The sequence below is a fragment of the Nothobranchius furzeri genome, chromosome 4 (genome assembly GCF_043380555.1).
Source record: "Nothobranchius furzeri strain GRZ-AD chromosome 4, NfurGRZ-RIMD1, whole genome shotgun sequence".
Lineage (NCBI taxonomy): Eukaryota > Metazoa > Chordata > Actinopteri > Cyprinodontiformes > Nothobranchiidae > Nothobranchius > Nothobranchius furzeri.
The window spans coordinates 81,334,961-81,353,089 of record NC_091744.1 but is presented as its reverse complement, the minus strand read 5'-3'; the positions used below and the strand labels follow the sequence as shown (position 1 = coordinate 81,353,089).

At 44.9% G+C, this 18,129-nt stretch overlaps 1 protein-coding gene across 2 annotated transcripts in view; it reads left to right on the top strand.

Annotated features, from left to right (window-relative positions):
• Positions 1–18,129, top strand: part of si:ch211-212o1.2 (plasmanylethanolamine desaturase 1) — a 65,803-nt gene that overhangs the window by 18,526 nt on the left and 29,148 nt on the right. For both annotated transcript variants that reach the window (XM_070550493.1, XM_070550494.1), the window contains exons 2-3: positions 9,990–10,109; positions 17,787–17,878. In XM_070550493.1, coding sequence (XP_070406594.1) covers positions 9,990–10,109; positions 17,787–17,878 — 212 coding nt within the window. The remainder of the gene's footprint in view (positions 1–9,989; positions 10,110–17,786; positions 17,879–18,129) is intronic.

The following is an 18,129-nucleotide window of genomic DNA, read 5'->3' as shown; positions in this document are numbered from 1 at the left end:
CATTCAACAGCTGCTGACTCCGCCCATCGCTTCAACATTTGACTCATCGTCACCGTCTTTCCCTTCTTGTTAGACCAGACGGGTAGAGTCACATGACTACACACAGTCACAAAACTCTACCCATCCGTAGGAGCACCTCCTCTTAAAGCGGAGACAACCTGGATGCCAATGTCGGACACGCATTTCCGTATCTGCAAGTTTACCGTATATCACCCACCTCTTGTCCAGAACCTGAAAAATCATTAGAGCTGGTCTTGGCTGAGGAACTGTGGTCCGTGTGTGTTTTGTGGATCTGGAGAAGGCTTATTACCGCTTCCCCTGTGAGAGGCAGGGAAGTTTGGTGGCAGGAAGTTCTCGCCTCTGCTTTTGTGGGTGATGTGGTTAGCTCAGCTAACTGTTTCAACTGGAAACGGGAAGACTGCCAACTCCATGTTGAGGGTGAGGTCCTACCTCAGGAGTTCAAGTTTCTCGAGGGTGTTGTTTACTAGTGAGGGATGGACCTGGACCAGGCTTGAATCTGGTGAAGAGAGAGTTAAGCCCAAAGGAGGAATTCTGGATTCACCCCTCCTCTACATCCCAACCTGACACACACTCTTATCCCCATGATAGGATGCGGATAGGAGCTCTGATTAGAGCTGCTGCTCCTCCACGTTGAGAAGAGTCGCTGCAGGAGGTCCAGGTGTTCGGTCGGGTTTAGTTTCGTCTCGTTTCTGGTGAGGAACAAGTGGATTATCTTTAAAAGCAAAAGGTCTAAAGGAACCACAACAAAGCACACGGTAACAGCTCCTAGAAGGACCTCATCACTCTTTTCTCCAGGATGTGCCTTTTTGAGGCCATCAGAGGATCAGGTCTCATTTGGTTCACTCATAGTGAAAACAGTTAAAGCTCCAGTCTAGCCAGAAAACTGACAAGCGCTCTAAACCCGGTGGCCCAGTGACCCAGCAGGAGGGCCACGACATCATCAGGTGTCCGTGTTACCCCGGGTTTCCACCGGAGCCGTCAGCAGCACGTTACTGCAGCAGCACGTCTCGCTCGCGTAAGCTGCTGCTTGGCCCCTCCCACGAGATGCGAAGCAGCAGGGGAGCAGCTGTCACCGACCGAGCACGAAGTCACACGAGTGACTTCGTCAGTAAACACAACAACAAGCAGGAGAAAATTACAACATGGTTTGTGTTTTATGTTCTGTCCGTTTTATAATCGCCAATACGGACCTGAAAAACAAAGGAGACCGCTAGCTAGGTGATAACTTCTCACGGGGCCGCACAGTCAGTAACTTTTTTAAAAGTAAAGCAACCGGAAGGCAGTACGTTCTTTATTCTGAAAATCTCGGGAGCTTCTCTCCATTTCCGCGTCCGATTTCTTGTCTTTCCTTCCCCAAAAATGTCGAACTTGACCCGTTTCAGAGGCGTCACGCGTAGAAAATAGAACCGGCGCGTAAAGGCCGCGACATGCTGCTCCTGAGACGCGGCCGACTCGCGCTGCTGACGGCTCCGGTGGAAAGCCGGGGTTAGTCCTGCTGTCAATAACTCAAACCAAACTGAGGTGTGTGTGTGTGTGTGTGTGTGTGAACACTTCCATGGATAAACATATTGGTCGTATACTCTTTCATGCTTTGTTGACGGAGTTATCTCATCTCATCTTATCTCAACAATCTCTGTGTGATCATTAGTATTCAGGACGTGTTGCCTTCCTGCCTGCTGCCCGCCACTCATCCCCCTGACAGCGAATCAGCCGGCGTTGATTAATTTCAGCCTATTAGCACCCCTCGTTCCCCTCCCCTGGCTCCGCCCAGGTTAAATCCCCGTGCACACCCACGTGAATGCACACAGGCGGGGGTTGCTGCTGGGTGAGCGATGGCGGAGAGGTTGCCAGGGAGCCAGTTGTTGTCAGAGCGATATTAATGAGCGGGCTGCTCTGGCCCTAAGAGTGTGTGTGTCGACGGTGTGTGCCAGCACCGTTAAGTGTTTTGGTGTTTGCGCGCCGAACAGGGCAGATCGAGTCGGCGTCTTCTGTCGGTTCAGTCGATATATCTTTACATGTGTACATACACAGATGCTGTCAGAGACATTTTAGTGTCTGTCTGTGGCTGTGTGTAAGAGCCGGCACCGCCATGGCCTGGGGACGAGGGCTTATGTGTGTGTTTGTGTGTGTGTGTATGAGTGAATGAGTGTATGTGCGTGCTCTGTGGAGGCCTGTCCTAGTTTCCTTCCCCTCACCAGGGAGCCGAAGGATCCAAGGACTGACGCACATCACCTGACAGCCGCCCTATTGCTCCACTGCCCTGCACCGTGTGTGTGTCTGTGTGAGGGTGAGTGTGTGTTTGTGTGTGTGTGTGTGTGTGTGTGTGTGAGAGAGAGAGAGAGAGACAAAGACAGAGTGTCTGAATTTGTATAATGGGAGATGTGAGGAAGTGTTAGGAAGTCTATCAGTTGAAGCATCACGGTGTGTTTGTGTTAATAGACAGTGTGCAGGCAGAGAGAGGGCTGATTTAGCTGTTCTGACCCCTGTCGCAGTGTGTGTGTGTGTGTGTGTGTGTGTGTGTGTGTTCCTCGAGGCAGACTGAAGAAAACGGTGTCACCTGAAACTTGAAACAACAGAAAGCTAGACGCGGTCCTTAGCTTAACCTTCACGCAGACCGAAGCTGTGAGGAAACACACGGTGGCCCAGATTCACTTTTACTTTGCAACAACGGTTTTTATCTTTTTTAGATTCTCTCACACACAAAGTCAGCACCTTAAAGGTGTGCACGTTTGTTTTGTATGAAGTCTGACCAGCGAAGCGTCTTCTAAATGGAATGCAGCCCTTATTAATATGTGTGCTTTTCCTACTCTTTCGAAGTGAAATGCTTCCTGTTGGAGTTGCTCATTTAGGATGGGGTCTCATGGTTTAGGATCTGAAGGACAGGTGTTGATCGGAGTACCATCGGTGTGAAGGAACAGATTCTATATTCATGTACAGGTTTTGGGACTAAAGGAGACAAACAGCCCCCCCAAGGAGCTTCTCTGCTCTACACAGGCGCCACCGGTGCCTCCGACCACCACGCTCCGGTAACGAGACGGGCACCGTTGTCCCGGGTTTGACTTTACAGGAAAACAATAAATAATCCTGTTACTGACTAAGCCAGGGGTCGATATTGCCCTTTACTGGCCGCAGATAAACGGAGGACGAATCAAATTTTATTTTACTTCCACAAAAAGCTAATTCTAGATTAGATATAACAGAAAACAGGGACAGCTTGACAACACATTTAAATTAGGCTGTCGCTTTTAAATCCAGGCTGGATGGCTTGCTGCCTACTATGCATGAAGGCGAGCGACTTTCAAATACGTCGAGAGCTACTGGTAGCTGGGAGGCGACGTGTTGGAACCCCTTGAGCTAAGCAACAACTTTTGGGTGGAAACCAAGCCCCCACAATGCGGCTCAAAAATTGAGGCCAACCCGGAAGTACCAAAAATTGCAGTTCCACCCTCATCCGCTGGGGGCTGGTGTCAGAAGCGAGCAAATCCTCATTGACTCCCATGTTAAAAATACCAATTTCACAGCAGAAATAAACATGTTTACAGCCTGGTTCCAAAACATGTTTTTTGTTTAAATGATCTAGTTTACACTCATGACAACTCTGAGGGGGGTGAACTTTTTTCTCACTCTTCTGTTTAAGTGTATTAAAAGCCTAAAATTCTGTATAATTAATGAGCATCAGACCCACGTGACCACAGAGCTAGCTCCGTGGAAAGGCCTCAGTAGAGCCTCGGCCTTGCCCGGAAACTGCTCCGGGATTTTGAGTCTCTGTGTTTGTGTATTCTTTTTTCGATATTATTTGTGCAATTGTTGGACAAAATGACTTGCTGTGGCATTAATTGCACTAATAGAGCGTCCAAGGAGTCTCCACTTCATTTTTTTCGGTAAGTAAAATTATATTTATGTATTTTAGGTCACTGCCAAGCTGAGCTTATATTTTAACATCGTCGTCGTCGTCGTCTTCCTCCGCTTATCCGGGTCCGGGTCGCGGGGGCAGCATCCCAACTAGGGAGCTCCAGGCCGTCCTCTCCCCGGCCACCTCCACCAGCTCCTCCGGCAGGACCCCAAGGCGTTCCCGGACCAGATTGGAGATGTAACCTCTCCAACGTGTCCTGGGTCGACCCGGGGGCCTCCTGCCGGCAGGACATGCCCGAAACACCTCCCCAGGGAGGCATCCAGGAGGCATCCTGACCAGATGCCCAAACCACCTCAACTGGCTCCTTTCGATCCGGAGGAGCAGCGGTTCTACTCCGAGTCCCTCCCGAATGTCCGAGCTCCTCACCCTATCTCTAAGGCTGAGCCCGGCCACCCTACGGAGGAAACTCATTTCGGCCGCTTGTATCCGCGATCTCGTTCTTTCGGTCATTACCCAAAGCTCATGACCATAGGTGAGGATTGGGACGTAGATCGACCGGTAAATCGAGAGCCTGGCTTTCTGGCTCAGCTCCCTCTTCACCACGATAGATCGGCTCAGCGTCCGCATCACTGCAGACGCCGAACCAATCCGCCTGTCGATCTCCCGATCCCTCCTACCCTCACTCGTGAACAAGACCCCGAGATACTTAAACTCCTCCACTTGAGGTAGGACCTCTCCCCCGACCCGGAGGTGGCAAGCCACCCTTTTCCGGTCGAGAACCATGGTCTCAGATTTGGAGGTGCTGATCCTCATCCCAGCCGTTTCACATTCGGCCGCGAACCTACCCAGCAAGAGCTGAAGGTCAGAGCTGGATGAAGCTAGGAGGACCACATCATCCGCAAAAAGCAGCGACGAGATTCTCCTGCCACCAAACTCGACACACTCCACACCACGGCTGCGTCTAGAAATTCTGTCCATAAAAGTGATGAACAGAACCGGTGACAAAGGGCAGCCCTGGCGGAGTCCAACCCTCACTGGAAACAGGTCCGACTTACTACCGGCTATGCGGACCAAACTCACGCTCCTCTGGTAAAGGGACTGAATGGCCCTTAACAGAAAGCCACCCACCCACCCCATACTCCTGGAGCGTCCCCCACAGGGTGCCCCTGGGGACACGGTCATAAGCCTTCTCCAAATCCACAAAGCACATGTGGATTGGTTGGGCAAACTCCCATGCCCCCTCCATTAGGGCTGCTCAATTAATCGAATTTTAATCACGATTACGATCTGAGTTTTGAACGATTATAAAAAACAAAACAAGCCGATTATTTGCTCCTCCCGCCTGCGCTGCGCCGAGTTGCAAATGAAGCGCTCCTCCCACAGTGTTGCCAACTTTGTGACTTTGACGCTATTTCTAGCAGCTTTTCAGACCCCCTTCTTGACTTTTTAACTTAAAAGTACCTAGCGAACACCTCAGAAACATCTCTGGTAACCCTTGGCTACTTTCTGGATAACTGTCGTCGACATTTCCTGCAGGTTAGCTAAACACTCCGCCTGCTCTCCGGACCGTTCTTCAGGACATTAGGAAAGGGAATGATGTAGTGATGTGTCGGTCGCTAAAGACAGTTCTCGAAGCCGGCTCCCTGTTGGATTAACCAGAGTGAGTGACACACACACCGCACCTGCGGACTCCTGAGCCACTAAAACGGCTAAATGTGCGCGTGCAGCGTGCTAAACACACGAGCAGCTTGCCCTGATTGCTGTGAGACCGGGTTGGGGGGTGGGGGGTGCAGCTGTGGTTGGGACAATTATTACATTAACTGATGGACTTGTAAATAAATAGTTTATAAATAAGGTAGAAATAAGTTCCTCACGCTGATAAATAATAACTAATCTCTCTGAGGACACGGTGCTAGTGCACTCTCCAGCAGCACATTGACGAGACTAAATACGTATTATGCAACATTTTGTGAACATCAATTTATTTGCATGTATTTGTTATAAATGCCACTGTATAATTCTTGCTGTCAGTATTTGCAAGATATTGGTATTTGGGTCTGTACTGTTAGACTTAAATGAGTTAAACCAAGGTCTATAGCCCTTGGGTCATAAACTATGAGCTATAAGTATATTGGTCTTTTTATACTGGGAATCAGGAGTTATTTTAGTGATCATCTTGTTTCTTATTTTTGTCCTGATTGTGCCCTGAGCAATTTTATGACTGAATAAAAACAAATAAAATCAACATAAATTGAAAAATCGTCCTAAATAATCGTGATCTCAATTTCAGTCACCATAATCGTGATTATTATTTTTGCCATAATCGAGCAGCCCTACCCTCCATCACCCTTGCAAGGGTATAGAGCTTGTCCACAGTTCCACGGCCAGGACGAAAACCACATTGCTCCTCCTCTATCTGAGATTCAATTTAACATGTACTGTTTAACCATGAAATTTAAATGTAATAGGGTAAAACCCAGTGCATTTAGCATAATGCTGCACTTTAGAAAATGGGTTGAAATATAACATGTTGGTGGAGCTGGGTTCCGACTATCGGCTTGTGGAGCTCTCGGGAGACCGATGTTTTCCACCCGTTTCTCCCCTCCCCGCAGCCCGGTCCATCTCTGTCTGATCGCGGCTTCTGTCTGCTGCGCGGGCTGCCGGCTTTCAGTAGCTTTCGGGAGACCTCTGTGTTCCACCCGGTTTTACCCAGCGGTCAGCCCGGCGTATCTCTGACTCAGAAGCTCTGGTGTTGTGCACAGTTAACTCCAGTTGTAGCTAGGTTGCTACCTCCGTTAGCTTAGCTTCCACCTCCGCGTTAGCTTTGGGTTAGCTTGTAGCTAGTTCGACCGGGTGTCGTCAGTTGATCCCAGCCTTACAGCCCCACCCTCAGCTCCACCTCTCTTCCCTTTTGTGGAATTGTCTGGGCTTGACGGAACCTGTGACACGGCGGTGGTGGCCACCTCCCATTCATCTTCAAAAATGTGTTATTGGAGCCTATGGAAACCCATTGTCCAATATTTATATGTCGATGGTGGAAACACAATTGAAGATGACTGACACATCAAGTCAACGTGAACGCAAAGGAAATAAAAAACGGCAAAAATATGCTAACAGATAGCAAGAATCTGCTCTACGGGGTACCCCATCTGCTCTGTTTAGGGCCCGCTCCTCTTTTTTCTATATATAGATCTCCTTTACAAGATCCTTTCTAGACTTCATAATTTCTGCTCCTGCATTTGTACCGATGACATCCAGTTGTTCTGCTCCTTCATGGAATCTTGAGTTCTTCAGTCTGAACTAGTTGAGTGCTGATCAGACATCACTAAACGATTAAACTCTGATCACTGCCTCGGACATTCGGTTCCTCTGATCAGGAAATAAATCTAATTCTGCTGTCAGGAATGTATGGTCAATGTCACTTGAAGGTCACTTAGACTACCAGGTTTATCTTCCATGGTGAACATTTAGAAAACCATGAATCAACATAATTCTACTTCACAATTATGAGCCACTTTGTGTTGGTCTATTACAGAAAATCTCAATAAAAACATTTAAGATTGTAAGGTGTAAACATGTGTAAAAGTTCAAAGGTTTGCAATTCTCCATGGACCTGGAGGGACCTGGTTCTAGTCTGATGCTGCTGGACTGGAGAATCTACTTCCTGTTGTGACCGTCTAGAACCTTTTAAAAATCTTATTTAGAGTCAAACTTGATTTAAAATCTTTATTAAACATTTTCATTAGTTTCTGCATCTTTTTGATCACATTTGAACCTGTTAAAGGTGCAATAGAGCTCCGGGAGTTGACGTCACTTCTCCCGGCATGCAACAGTTCAAATCGAAACGGCGCCATATTGGCAGGCAGAAGCCAGCAGCTGGACTATTTGTTATTGTCAGAAAACTCAATCATACGGGAAATATGGTAGATTCCTGTTGTGCCCCAGGATGCAGAACAGACGCGGACGACATAAGGAATGAGCCATCTACAGGATTCCCCAAGATCCAGAACGCCGCAAACGTTGGATCATTGTAATAAAACGCGCTAGTGACCGGGCTAAAATGAAACTGTGGGATCCCGAGAGTAAAGGTTTTCGCTTATGCAGCGACCGCTTCATATCAGGTACTTAAACCAACGTTTCCTCAACTGTGTACGGTATTTATTTTAAATGCTTTTATTACGATTCTTAGTGGGCTTCCTAAACTTATTTTGGCGTGGCTTTTTCTGTCTTATTACTCGTAGCAACAAGTAAACATCACGTAAAACGTTGCCTCGTGAGTTCTGCCGTTTACGTGTTTTATGATCACAGCAATTAACCGGCTAAGCTGTATTTAATTTTTAAGCAATGGTTGATCAATTGTCAGATCACACATGAAAAGCACTTTGGATTGCTATTATCTGTCTCACCGAGACTGTTCTCAGACAGATCCTGAGACGCTCCTGCCTGACATTTTTATTTTATTCACGGAAAAAAATCTGACTAGTGATTTCTCTTGGCGTTCAGTTTATACATTCAAACAGCACAGCACTCTATTTTAACTACTTGCGTGTAAATCTGTTATTTGTCCATCCATTTTCATCTGCTTATCTGGAGTCGGGTTGCGGTGGCAGTAGCGTCGAGAGGCCCAGACTTCCCTCTCCCCAGCCACTTGGGCCGGCTCCTCTGGGGGAATCCCAAGGCGTTCCCCGGCCAGGTCCGGTAAGAAGTCCGCTCCGACAGCTTCTGGCGTTTTAAAAAAGTATCCCAGGGGCACGGTAAGGGTCGGAGATGTTTAGTCTATTTAATTTATGACTATATAAAACGATTTCTTCGGTTTTAAAGTGTGAAGTAAACTCCGACGAAGTAAAATCCAAGCCGATCCCGTTCATTTTGTTTACCTTTGTTGCCTGCCAACATGGCGTCTACTCTCTGAGAGTCACGTGACGTCCGGAGCTCTATAGGAAGGAACTTTAGTGACTCACAGATGAAATTTCCTCATTTTCATCCTCATGCTGCACCAAGTCTGACATATTCTCCTGTTTTCACCTCAGTGTGTCACAGAACCATGAAATCTCTAGAACATGAATGCATTGACCCAGATGTTCATTCAAACATCGGCCCAAACTTTGCAGAGTAGCAGCTGAACTTCTGAGCCAGCTTTCTGACTATCTATCTGTCTTCTGAAGGTGAAGGGTCACCTGTGATGAGTCGTGAAATATCCATAATCAAATATTCTGAGTCTCGCGTGACCTCCTGACTCCATACATTATGAGGAGCTGATGGCATATTCATGCTCACATGGGTCTATAGGCGTCGCGCTCGCTGGCCCATGTGTTTTATTAGAAAAAACGGTCATGAATTTCTTATGGGCCGTTAATGCGGCGAGGTGGATCCGGATCAGAACACATTAAAGTTTTACGGCTCGCTGGATTGTTGGAGACGGAAGACGAGGGAAGACAAATCACAGCCACTTAAAAACAAGGTGCTTTATTTTTGTAAATTTTGCACTTCCTGTTTTTTGTTTGATGGGTCGGACAAACCGGTAAAAACAGGAAAGAGGAGGCAAAGATCCATTTTAAAGTGCTCCAAGTTTGTGGAAGCCTTCAGAAGAAATTAGTCCAAATCCGGAGAGTCTTGGATCCGACCCATCGGGTTTGTTTTCAATAATTCAGCTGCTCAGATCTCCAGCTGGGGGGCTTCCTGTCTGACCCCTCCTCCTCGCTCCGTTTTACTGCCGAGTCATGAGTTTAGAGAACGTCTGGTTTTAGTTTGACCTCAGCATTCGGCCGCGTCCCTGCGGAGGCCGGCCTCCCACCTGAAGCCCGCTCTGTGTGGCGTTGGTGTTTCACATTGGAGAGGTCGTGACCCCGCAGCCTTGAGGACACTTGTCCTCATCTGAATGATTACATATTAACACTGTGGACACACACATGCAGCTGCGGCGGGCGGGTGCTCCTTTGACCTGCAGTAAGGAGTGATTTGTTCTCTCGGTGGTTTCAGGGCCTCACCCGGGTCATCATTACAGGATGGCAGCTCCTCCACACCTCTCCTGCTCTCTCCTCCTCTTCTCCCTTTCCTCCTGCCATCTTGTTTTTGTTTTCATGCCTAGATGATGATTAGTTCTGCTCTTTTCCAGGTAAACGGCTCCAGGAGTGGGTTTGTGTGATTCTGTGCCTCTTCCTCTTCATCATCAACTTCTCCTTCCTCCTCCTGCACTTCTCCATTGTTCACGTCTACAGGATCATCCTCGGCATCGGTGAGCTGGCATCGGAAATCACAGGGACAACGAAAACTTAACCTTTGTAAAGGCAACCAGAGTTGGGCAAGTTACTTTACAACTGTAATGCAGTTCCTATTACTAGTTACAGCTTAAAAATGTAATACGTGTATTCAGGATGCACCGATACGAGACAACATCGATATCGGATATAAAACTGCAGCTATGGCTGACAACGATGTTATATAATCTCATAAATGTAACTGAGTTACATTACCTTGAGTTACTTTTGACATCATTCTAAAAGACTATAACTGATCAACAGTTTTACATTTTTTACGTGTCTCTAAATCCTGTGTTTTCTCAGCCTGCTCTTGATCTTTGTCAGCAGCAGCTCTGCGTCTGTCTGGTGAACATCGAAGTTCTTATCAAAAACCATCAAAACGAGTTTATTTCCTCAAAAACATTTTAAAGCTGCAACGGCAAATCTGGAAAACAAATGAGCTTAAAACATTTTTCCATGCCTCTTAACATATTAGAGCTACAAATATGTTTTGAAGAAAGAAAAGGAACCCGGAAAAAAAAGAATAAAGTGGTTCTCTGACATTTGTCTAAAAACCTCCACCAATAACACGTTTCAGACCAAAACTAACCACTGGACCATCTGGTTGTCGGCCTCACCAAACCACCGCTCTTCCCTGGGTTCAGCAGCAGAACACCGCCGGTGTGAGAGGTTCTCCGCTCAGTAACATCAGAGAAGGAGAAACAGCCGGCTGCTGCCACTTCAGCTTCAGGACAAACTACCAGAGTCCCAAAGATAAACACCGTTTGAAATCACGGACAGCAAACAACGTTTGGACCTAGAAAACAGAGACAGGTGTTAAGAGCTCTCTCGTTTCCTCTGGTAATGCGGGTTTCCTGTTCCAGCAGAAGTGTCTCAGGGAAGATACCAAGGGAAGGGGAGACCGTGTTTACCATAGACATGAATATTTCGATGCTCCATTGGGTGCTGGAGGATGTAACAGTGTCGCCGCCATATTGGATGGGTCTCCCCACTCTCCAAAGTAAATGCAGAGTGAGCAACTCTGCCTGTTTTTGTGCAGCCTACAGTAACAACAACCAGCTTATGATGGAAAACAGATCATGTGGGATTACCAATGACCTTTATTGCCTACCTGATAGGATTCCATCCATCCATCCATCCATCCATTTTCTGAACCCGCTTGTCCACGCAGGGTTGCGGGGGGGCTGGTGCCTATCTCCAGCATTCAATGGGCAATCAGGCGGGCTACACCCTGGACAGAGTGCCAGTCCATCACAGGGCAACACAGACACACAGGACAAACAATCACACACACACACACACACACACACACACACACACACACACACACACACACACACACACACACACACACACACACACACACACACACACACACACACACACACACACACACACACACACAAACACACAAACACACACACACCCCTACCTAAGGACAATTTAGATAGAGCAATTAACCCAACAGTCATGTTTTTGGACTGTGGGAAGAAGCCGGAGTACCCGGAGAGAACCCACGCATGCACAGGGAGAACATGCAAACTCCATACAGAAAGATCCCAGACCGGGAATCGAACCCAGGACCTTCTGCTGCAAGGCAACAGCTCTAACCACTGCGCAGCCTCCTGATAGGATTTTATATTTAATTCATTTTTATGTATTTAGTTTTATTATGTTTATATTTTAATCATCATGCCATATTTTGTGGCTGATTTAGTGAAAGTTAGATAAAATGTGTTTTTTAGTTGGGTAAGCACCTTCTTCAGTAGAAATGAGGGCAAATGAAGACCCATCTAAAATGGCGGCTGGCCACTTCGGCAGCTCCAGTGGGCAGCGCCAGTCCACGAGGCGTCTACTTATATATGTCTGTGGTGTTTGCCTTCAAAACCCAGCTCATTCGGTAAACCTGCTAAAGCAGCTTTAAATGCTGCAGGAAGTGGTGTGTTGATCTTCTTCTATGGTGTCTGCAACACTTGTTGACTGTTTAATACAATTCAATTCAATTACATTTTATTTATATAGCGCCAAATCACGACAAGAGTCGTCTCAAGGCACTTCATATAATAAACATTCCAATTCAGGTCAGTTCATTAAGCCAATCAGAAATAATGTTTCCTATATAAGGAACCCAACAAATTGCATCAAGTGACTGACTAGTGTCAGTGACTATACAGCAATCCTCATGCTAAGCAAGCATAAAGCGACAGTGGAGAGGAAAACTCCCTTTTAACAGGAAGAAACCTCCAGAGAATCCTGGCTCAGTATAAGCAGCCATCCACCATGACTCACTGGGGATCGAGAAGACAGAGCAGGCACGCACGCACGCGCGCGCACGCACACACACACACACACACACACACACACACACACACACACACACACACACACACACACACACACACACACACACACACACACACACACACACACACACACACACACAGACAAAGTAATGTGTCTATAGTTATATTGTGATTTCTTAGTAAATATTCTATTTGGTGAGAGATAAACTTTATTGTATTTATCCTAGTGGATCTATAATTAAACGGATAAACTAGCAGTAGCACATCCAACGTCAAGGAAAGCAAAAAGTTAATATCAGGAGAGAGAGAATGTTTAAGTGGTTAGCAGCAGTGTGTTAGACGATGGCCCCCTCCATGAGGCCACCACAGCTCAGCAGAACATCGTTGTAGCTTCTTCTGGGGAGAAAAACACTTAGAGAGAAAATGAAGTTAACAGCTGAAATTGCAGAAAATAATACAGTTAAAGAGCAGATAGTAGAAGAAAGCAGTAGAGTGTGAAAAGTGGCCAGTGTATCCTCCAGCAGTCTAAGCCTATAGCAGCATAACTACAAAGATAACTGGATAATCTATCCTATTTAGATGGAGGCATGTTGGAGGCAGGGCAAGGGAGAGTCGTCTTTACCGACTGTACACTCCACCTCCCTCTACTCCCCCACTTGTCCTGATTTAGGCTAACATCAGATTTTAACCATAGACCCTATCAAATAAAAATGTTTTAAGCCTAGTCTTAAAAGTAGACAAGGTGTCTGCCTCACGGACTAAAGCTGGGAGCTGGTTCCACAGGAGAGGAGCCTGATAACTAAAAGATCTGCCTCCCATCCTAATTTTAGATATTCTGGGAACCACCAGTAAACCTGCTGTCTGGGAGCAAAGTGCTCGGTTAGGAACTTATGGAACAATCAGATCACTGATGTATGATGGAGCTTGATTATTAAGAGCTTTATATGTGAGAAGGAGGATCTTAAAATCTATTCTGAATTTAACAGGTAGCCAATGTAGGGAAGCCAAGACAGGAGAGATATGATCTCTTTTTAATTCTCATCAGAACTCTAGCTGCAGCATTTTGGACAAGCTGAAGACTTTTAACTATATTCTGTGGACTTCCTGAGAGTAATGAATTACAGTAATCCAGTGTTGATGTAATAAATGCATGAACTAGTTTTTCAGCATCACTCCTGGAAAGGATGCTTCTAATCTTAGCAATATTCCGAAGGTGGAAAAAGGAAATCCTACAAACCTGTTTAACCTGGGATTTGAATGCCATGTCCTTGTCAAAGATTACACCAAGGTTCCTTACTTTGTTCTCGGAGACTAATTTAATGCCATTCAGGTCAGGTGATTCACTAAGCAATTTCCTTTTCTGGATTTCTGGTCCAAAGATGAGAACTTCCGTCTTGTCTTGATTTAAAAGCAAAAAGTTTAGAGTCATCCAATTTTTTATGTCCTCAAGACAAGCCTGTAATCTACCCAACCGATTAGGTTCATCAGGGTTAATGGATAAATATAACTGAGTATCGTCAGCATAACAGTGGAAGTTTATCCCATGCTGTCTAATGATTTTACCAATTGGGAGCATATATATATAGTAAAAAGAATTGGTCAAAGCACTGAATCCTGTGGTACTCCACAAGTAACCCTGGAGTATGAAGACGATTTGTCATGTACATTTACAAAATGAAATCTGTCAGACAGGTAGGATTTAAACCAGCCTAGCGCTGTTCCTTTGATCCCTACAACATGTTCAAGTCTTTCTAAAAGAACATTGTGATCAACTGTGTCAAAGGCAGCACTGAGATCTAACAAGACCAGAAGAGACACAAGATTCTTATCTGACGCCATGAGAATATAATTTTTAACTCTCACTGACGCAGTTTCAGTGCTGTGATACTCTCTAAAACCAGACTGAAATTCCTCAAACAGAGCATTAGTGTTTAAATGCTCACATACGTGGATGGCCACTATTTTCTCCAGGACTTTGGATAAAAATGGAAGGTTAGATATTGGTCTATAATTCATTGGGTCATCTGGATCCAGAGAAGGCTTCTTAAGTGAAGCTTTGATTACAGCAGCCTTAAAATCCTGTGGTACATATCCATTTACTAAGGATAGATTGATTATATCTAGAATGGGGGCAGTAACCAAAGGAAATGCATCTTTAAATAATTTGGTTGGGATTGGATCCAAAATGCAAGTTGAAGGTTTAGATGAAGCTAATATTTTTGATAACTGAAAGCTCAACTGGATCAAAACGGTTCAAGCACAGATGAGGTTCTACAGTTACCTCTGATGCTGCCTCACTTACTGAGGAAGAAGAAATCGCATTAGGGAGGATGCTAAAGATTTTATTTCTAATAGAATTAATTTTACTTGTAAAAAATCCCATGAAGTCATTGCTGCTGAGGGCTAAGGGAATAGATGGCTCAGAGCTATGATTCTGTGTGAGTTTGGCAACTGTACTGAAATGAAATTTAGGATTATACTTATTCTCCTCAATTAATGCTGAGAAATAAGCAATTCTAGTTTGTCAAAGCTTATTTTTATAAAGCACAAGACTATTTTTCCAGGGTAGGTAGGCCTCCTCATGGTGCGTAGAGCGCCATGTTCTCTCCAATTTCCTAGTTTTGTTTTAAGGCTCGTAAATGAGAATTAAACCAGGGAGCCAACTTCCTGTCCCTAATTACCTTCATTTTTAAAGGGGCAACATCATCTAATGCCACACGTAAAGAGGAATTAACATGATGAATTAAGGCATCAATTTGTGAGGGGCTAGAACTGAAAATATTGTCCTCTGCTACATGCTTCTGAGATGCTGAGGATAGTAAAGATGGAAGAGTTGATTTAAAAGATGCAACAGCGTTGTCAGATAGAGACCGACTATAGTGAAATTTACTTTCATGTCTCAAGAACTCAATTATATAAAACTCAAAGGTAATCAAAAAGTGGTCCGAAAGGACTGGATTATGTGGAAATATCGTTATTTCTTCACACTCTATGCCATAAGTCAGCACAAGGTCTAATGTATGATGGCAGGAGTGGGTGGAGCTATGTTTTCTTTGAGTAAAACCAATTGAGTCCAAGATATTACTAAAGGCTATGTTGAGGCTATCATTTTCAATGTCCACATGAATATTAAAATCCCCCACTACAATGACCTTATCAGTATTTAGCACCAAATCAGATAAAAAATCAGAGATCTGATCCAAAAACTCAGAGTAAGGGCCTGGTAGACGATATAAAACTACAAACAAGAGTGGTTTTACAGTTTTGCAATCTTGATTAGGAAAACTAAGAATAAGATGCTCGAACGAACGGTAGCTATTAATTGGTAAGGGACTGATTAATAAGTCCGAATGAAAAATGGTTGCTACTCCTCCTCCTCGCCCTGTACTTCGAGCAGTATGATGATTTAAATAATTAAAAGGTGTCGACTCATTTAAACTAACATAGTCCTCTTGCTGCAGCGAGGATTCTGTGAGAGAGAGCAAAGAGATCTGATTATCACAAATCAAGTCATTAACTAACAAAGTCTTAGAAAAAATGGATCTAATGTTCAACAACCCACATTTAATTTTTCTAATTTTCTGTTCAGTTGAATTTGTTCTAATATTTATGAGATTTCCATGGTTTGCTTTATTAAGCCTGATATTTAATCTGTGTGGTTTTGGCTATGGGCAGGACACTGTCTCTATGGGGTAGTGGGTGGGTAACAGTACAGAAGCTGCAGAGGGGTGGGTTAAACTACGACTCTGCTTCCTGGTCTGGACCCTGGGTTGTCATGGAGGACTAATAAAACTGGCCATGTTCCTAGAAAGAAGAGCTGCTCCATCCAAAGAGGGATGGATGCCATCTCTTCGCATCAGACCAGGTTTTCCCCAAAAAGTTTTCCAATTATCAATGTAGCCCATGTTGTTTTCAGGACACCACCTAGACAACCAGCGGTTGAAGGACAGCATGCGGCTAAACATGTTGTCACTGGTCCGATCAGGCAGGGGGCCAGAGAAAATTACAGAGTCCGACATTGTTTTGGCAAACTTACACACCGAAGCAACATTAATTTTAGTCACCTCCGATTGGCGTAACTGGGTGTCGTTACCGCCAGCGTGAATAACAATCTTACTGTATTTACGCTTATCCTTAGCCAGCAGTTTCAGGTAAGATTTAATGTCGCCCGCTCTGGCCCCAGGCAAACATTTAACTATGGTTGCTGGAGCCTCTAATGCCACGTTTCTGACTATGGAGCTGCCAATGATCAGAGTCGGCTTGTCAGTGGGTGCGTCACTGAGCGGGGAAAATCTATTAGAAACGTGGACGGGTTGGTGGTGGCCCACCGGCTGGGTTCTATGCTTCCTGCGTACCGTCACTCAGCCAACCTGAGGTCCCGGCTGCTCGGGTTCTGCTGGAGGATCGCTACGGGGTGGTTCTAGGATTCTAGAAGGCACCATATCAAATACAGGCCATTTACCATGAACAATAGAAAATTCAAAATTGATTTTATTTTGAAAATGAAGAACAGTTTTTTGCAGAAAGCCAAATGAATGTTGTTAAAATACGCCATTGCTGCTATTTATATTTTATTTATTTTTTTTGTTATGAATTTTCCTTGATTTATATGAATAGTTTGCACAACATTTAATTTTTTGTTAAATGTTACCTCTAACATGAGATTTTACTACTATTACAACAATTTTACTTTTAATTTTTTTTTATTAAAATGTGTTCAAATGAAGAAATTTGCCTTTATTTCATTGAGATACATAAATTAGTAATAATCAAACTGCTATACAAGTCAAATAATGGGGAAATAATCGTCGTCGTCTTCCTCCGCTTATCCGGGTCCGGGTCGCGGGGGCAGCATCCCAACTAGGGATCTCCAGACCGTCCTCTCCCCGGCCTTCTTCACCAGCAGGACCCCAAGGCGTTCCCGGACCAGATTGGAGATGCAACCTCAACAAAGTGTCCTGGGTCGACCCGGGGGCCTCCTGCCGGCAGGACATGCCCGAAACACCTCCCCGGGGAGGCGTCCAGGAGGCATCCTGACCTGATGCCCAAACCACCTCAATTGAAATAATCAACAATTGAATCAAAACAAAATCTAATCAAATTGACAAATTAATCGCTAGATTAATCGATGCATCGAAAAAATAATCATTTTGCTCAGCCCTAGTTGCCATACTTGCTTAAGTAATGAGCTAAAATACTCTGTTACTATAAAAAAGTAGTCTGTAACTCATTACTTTTGTAATGTGTTACTCCTAACACAATAATAAAACAAACCTAAGAGACTGTTTTAGAGGTGTGGACCTTATCTGGTACTAATCCCACATTGTCTTTTTTCCCTTCCTGAGCCAGTTCTCGGAATAGTGACGGCAGATTTTGCCTCAGGGATCGTCCACTGGGGCGCTGACACCTGGGGATCCGTGGACATTCCCGTCATCGGGAAGGTGAGCGTTCACTCTGAAAACCTGCAAAAACTCAAAAATCACTGCATCGTTGTTTCACACAGCAACACCAGAACATTCACCCATGATCCCGCACACTTTCTTTACTTGACTTCCAAGTTTCTTTGGTATTTTTGTGACATTTTGACACAAAAATACAAGCATTTACTGTAAACGTTTATTAAAATGTTTCATATTTTTAATATGGTACCATCAAACAAATGTAATAAAATGAAACCATATAGAGTGTTTAC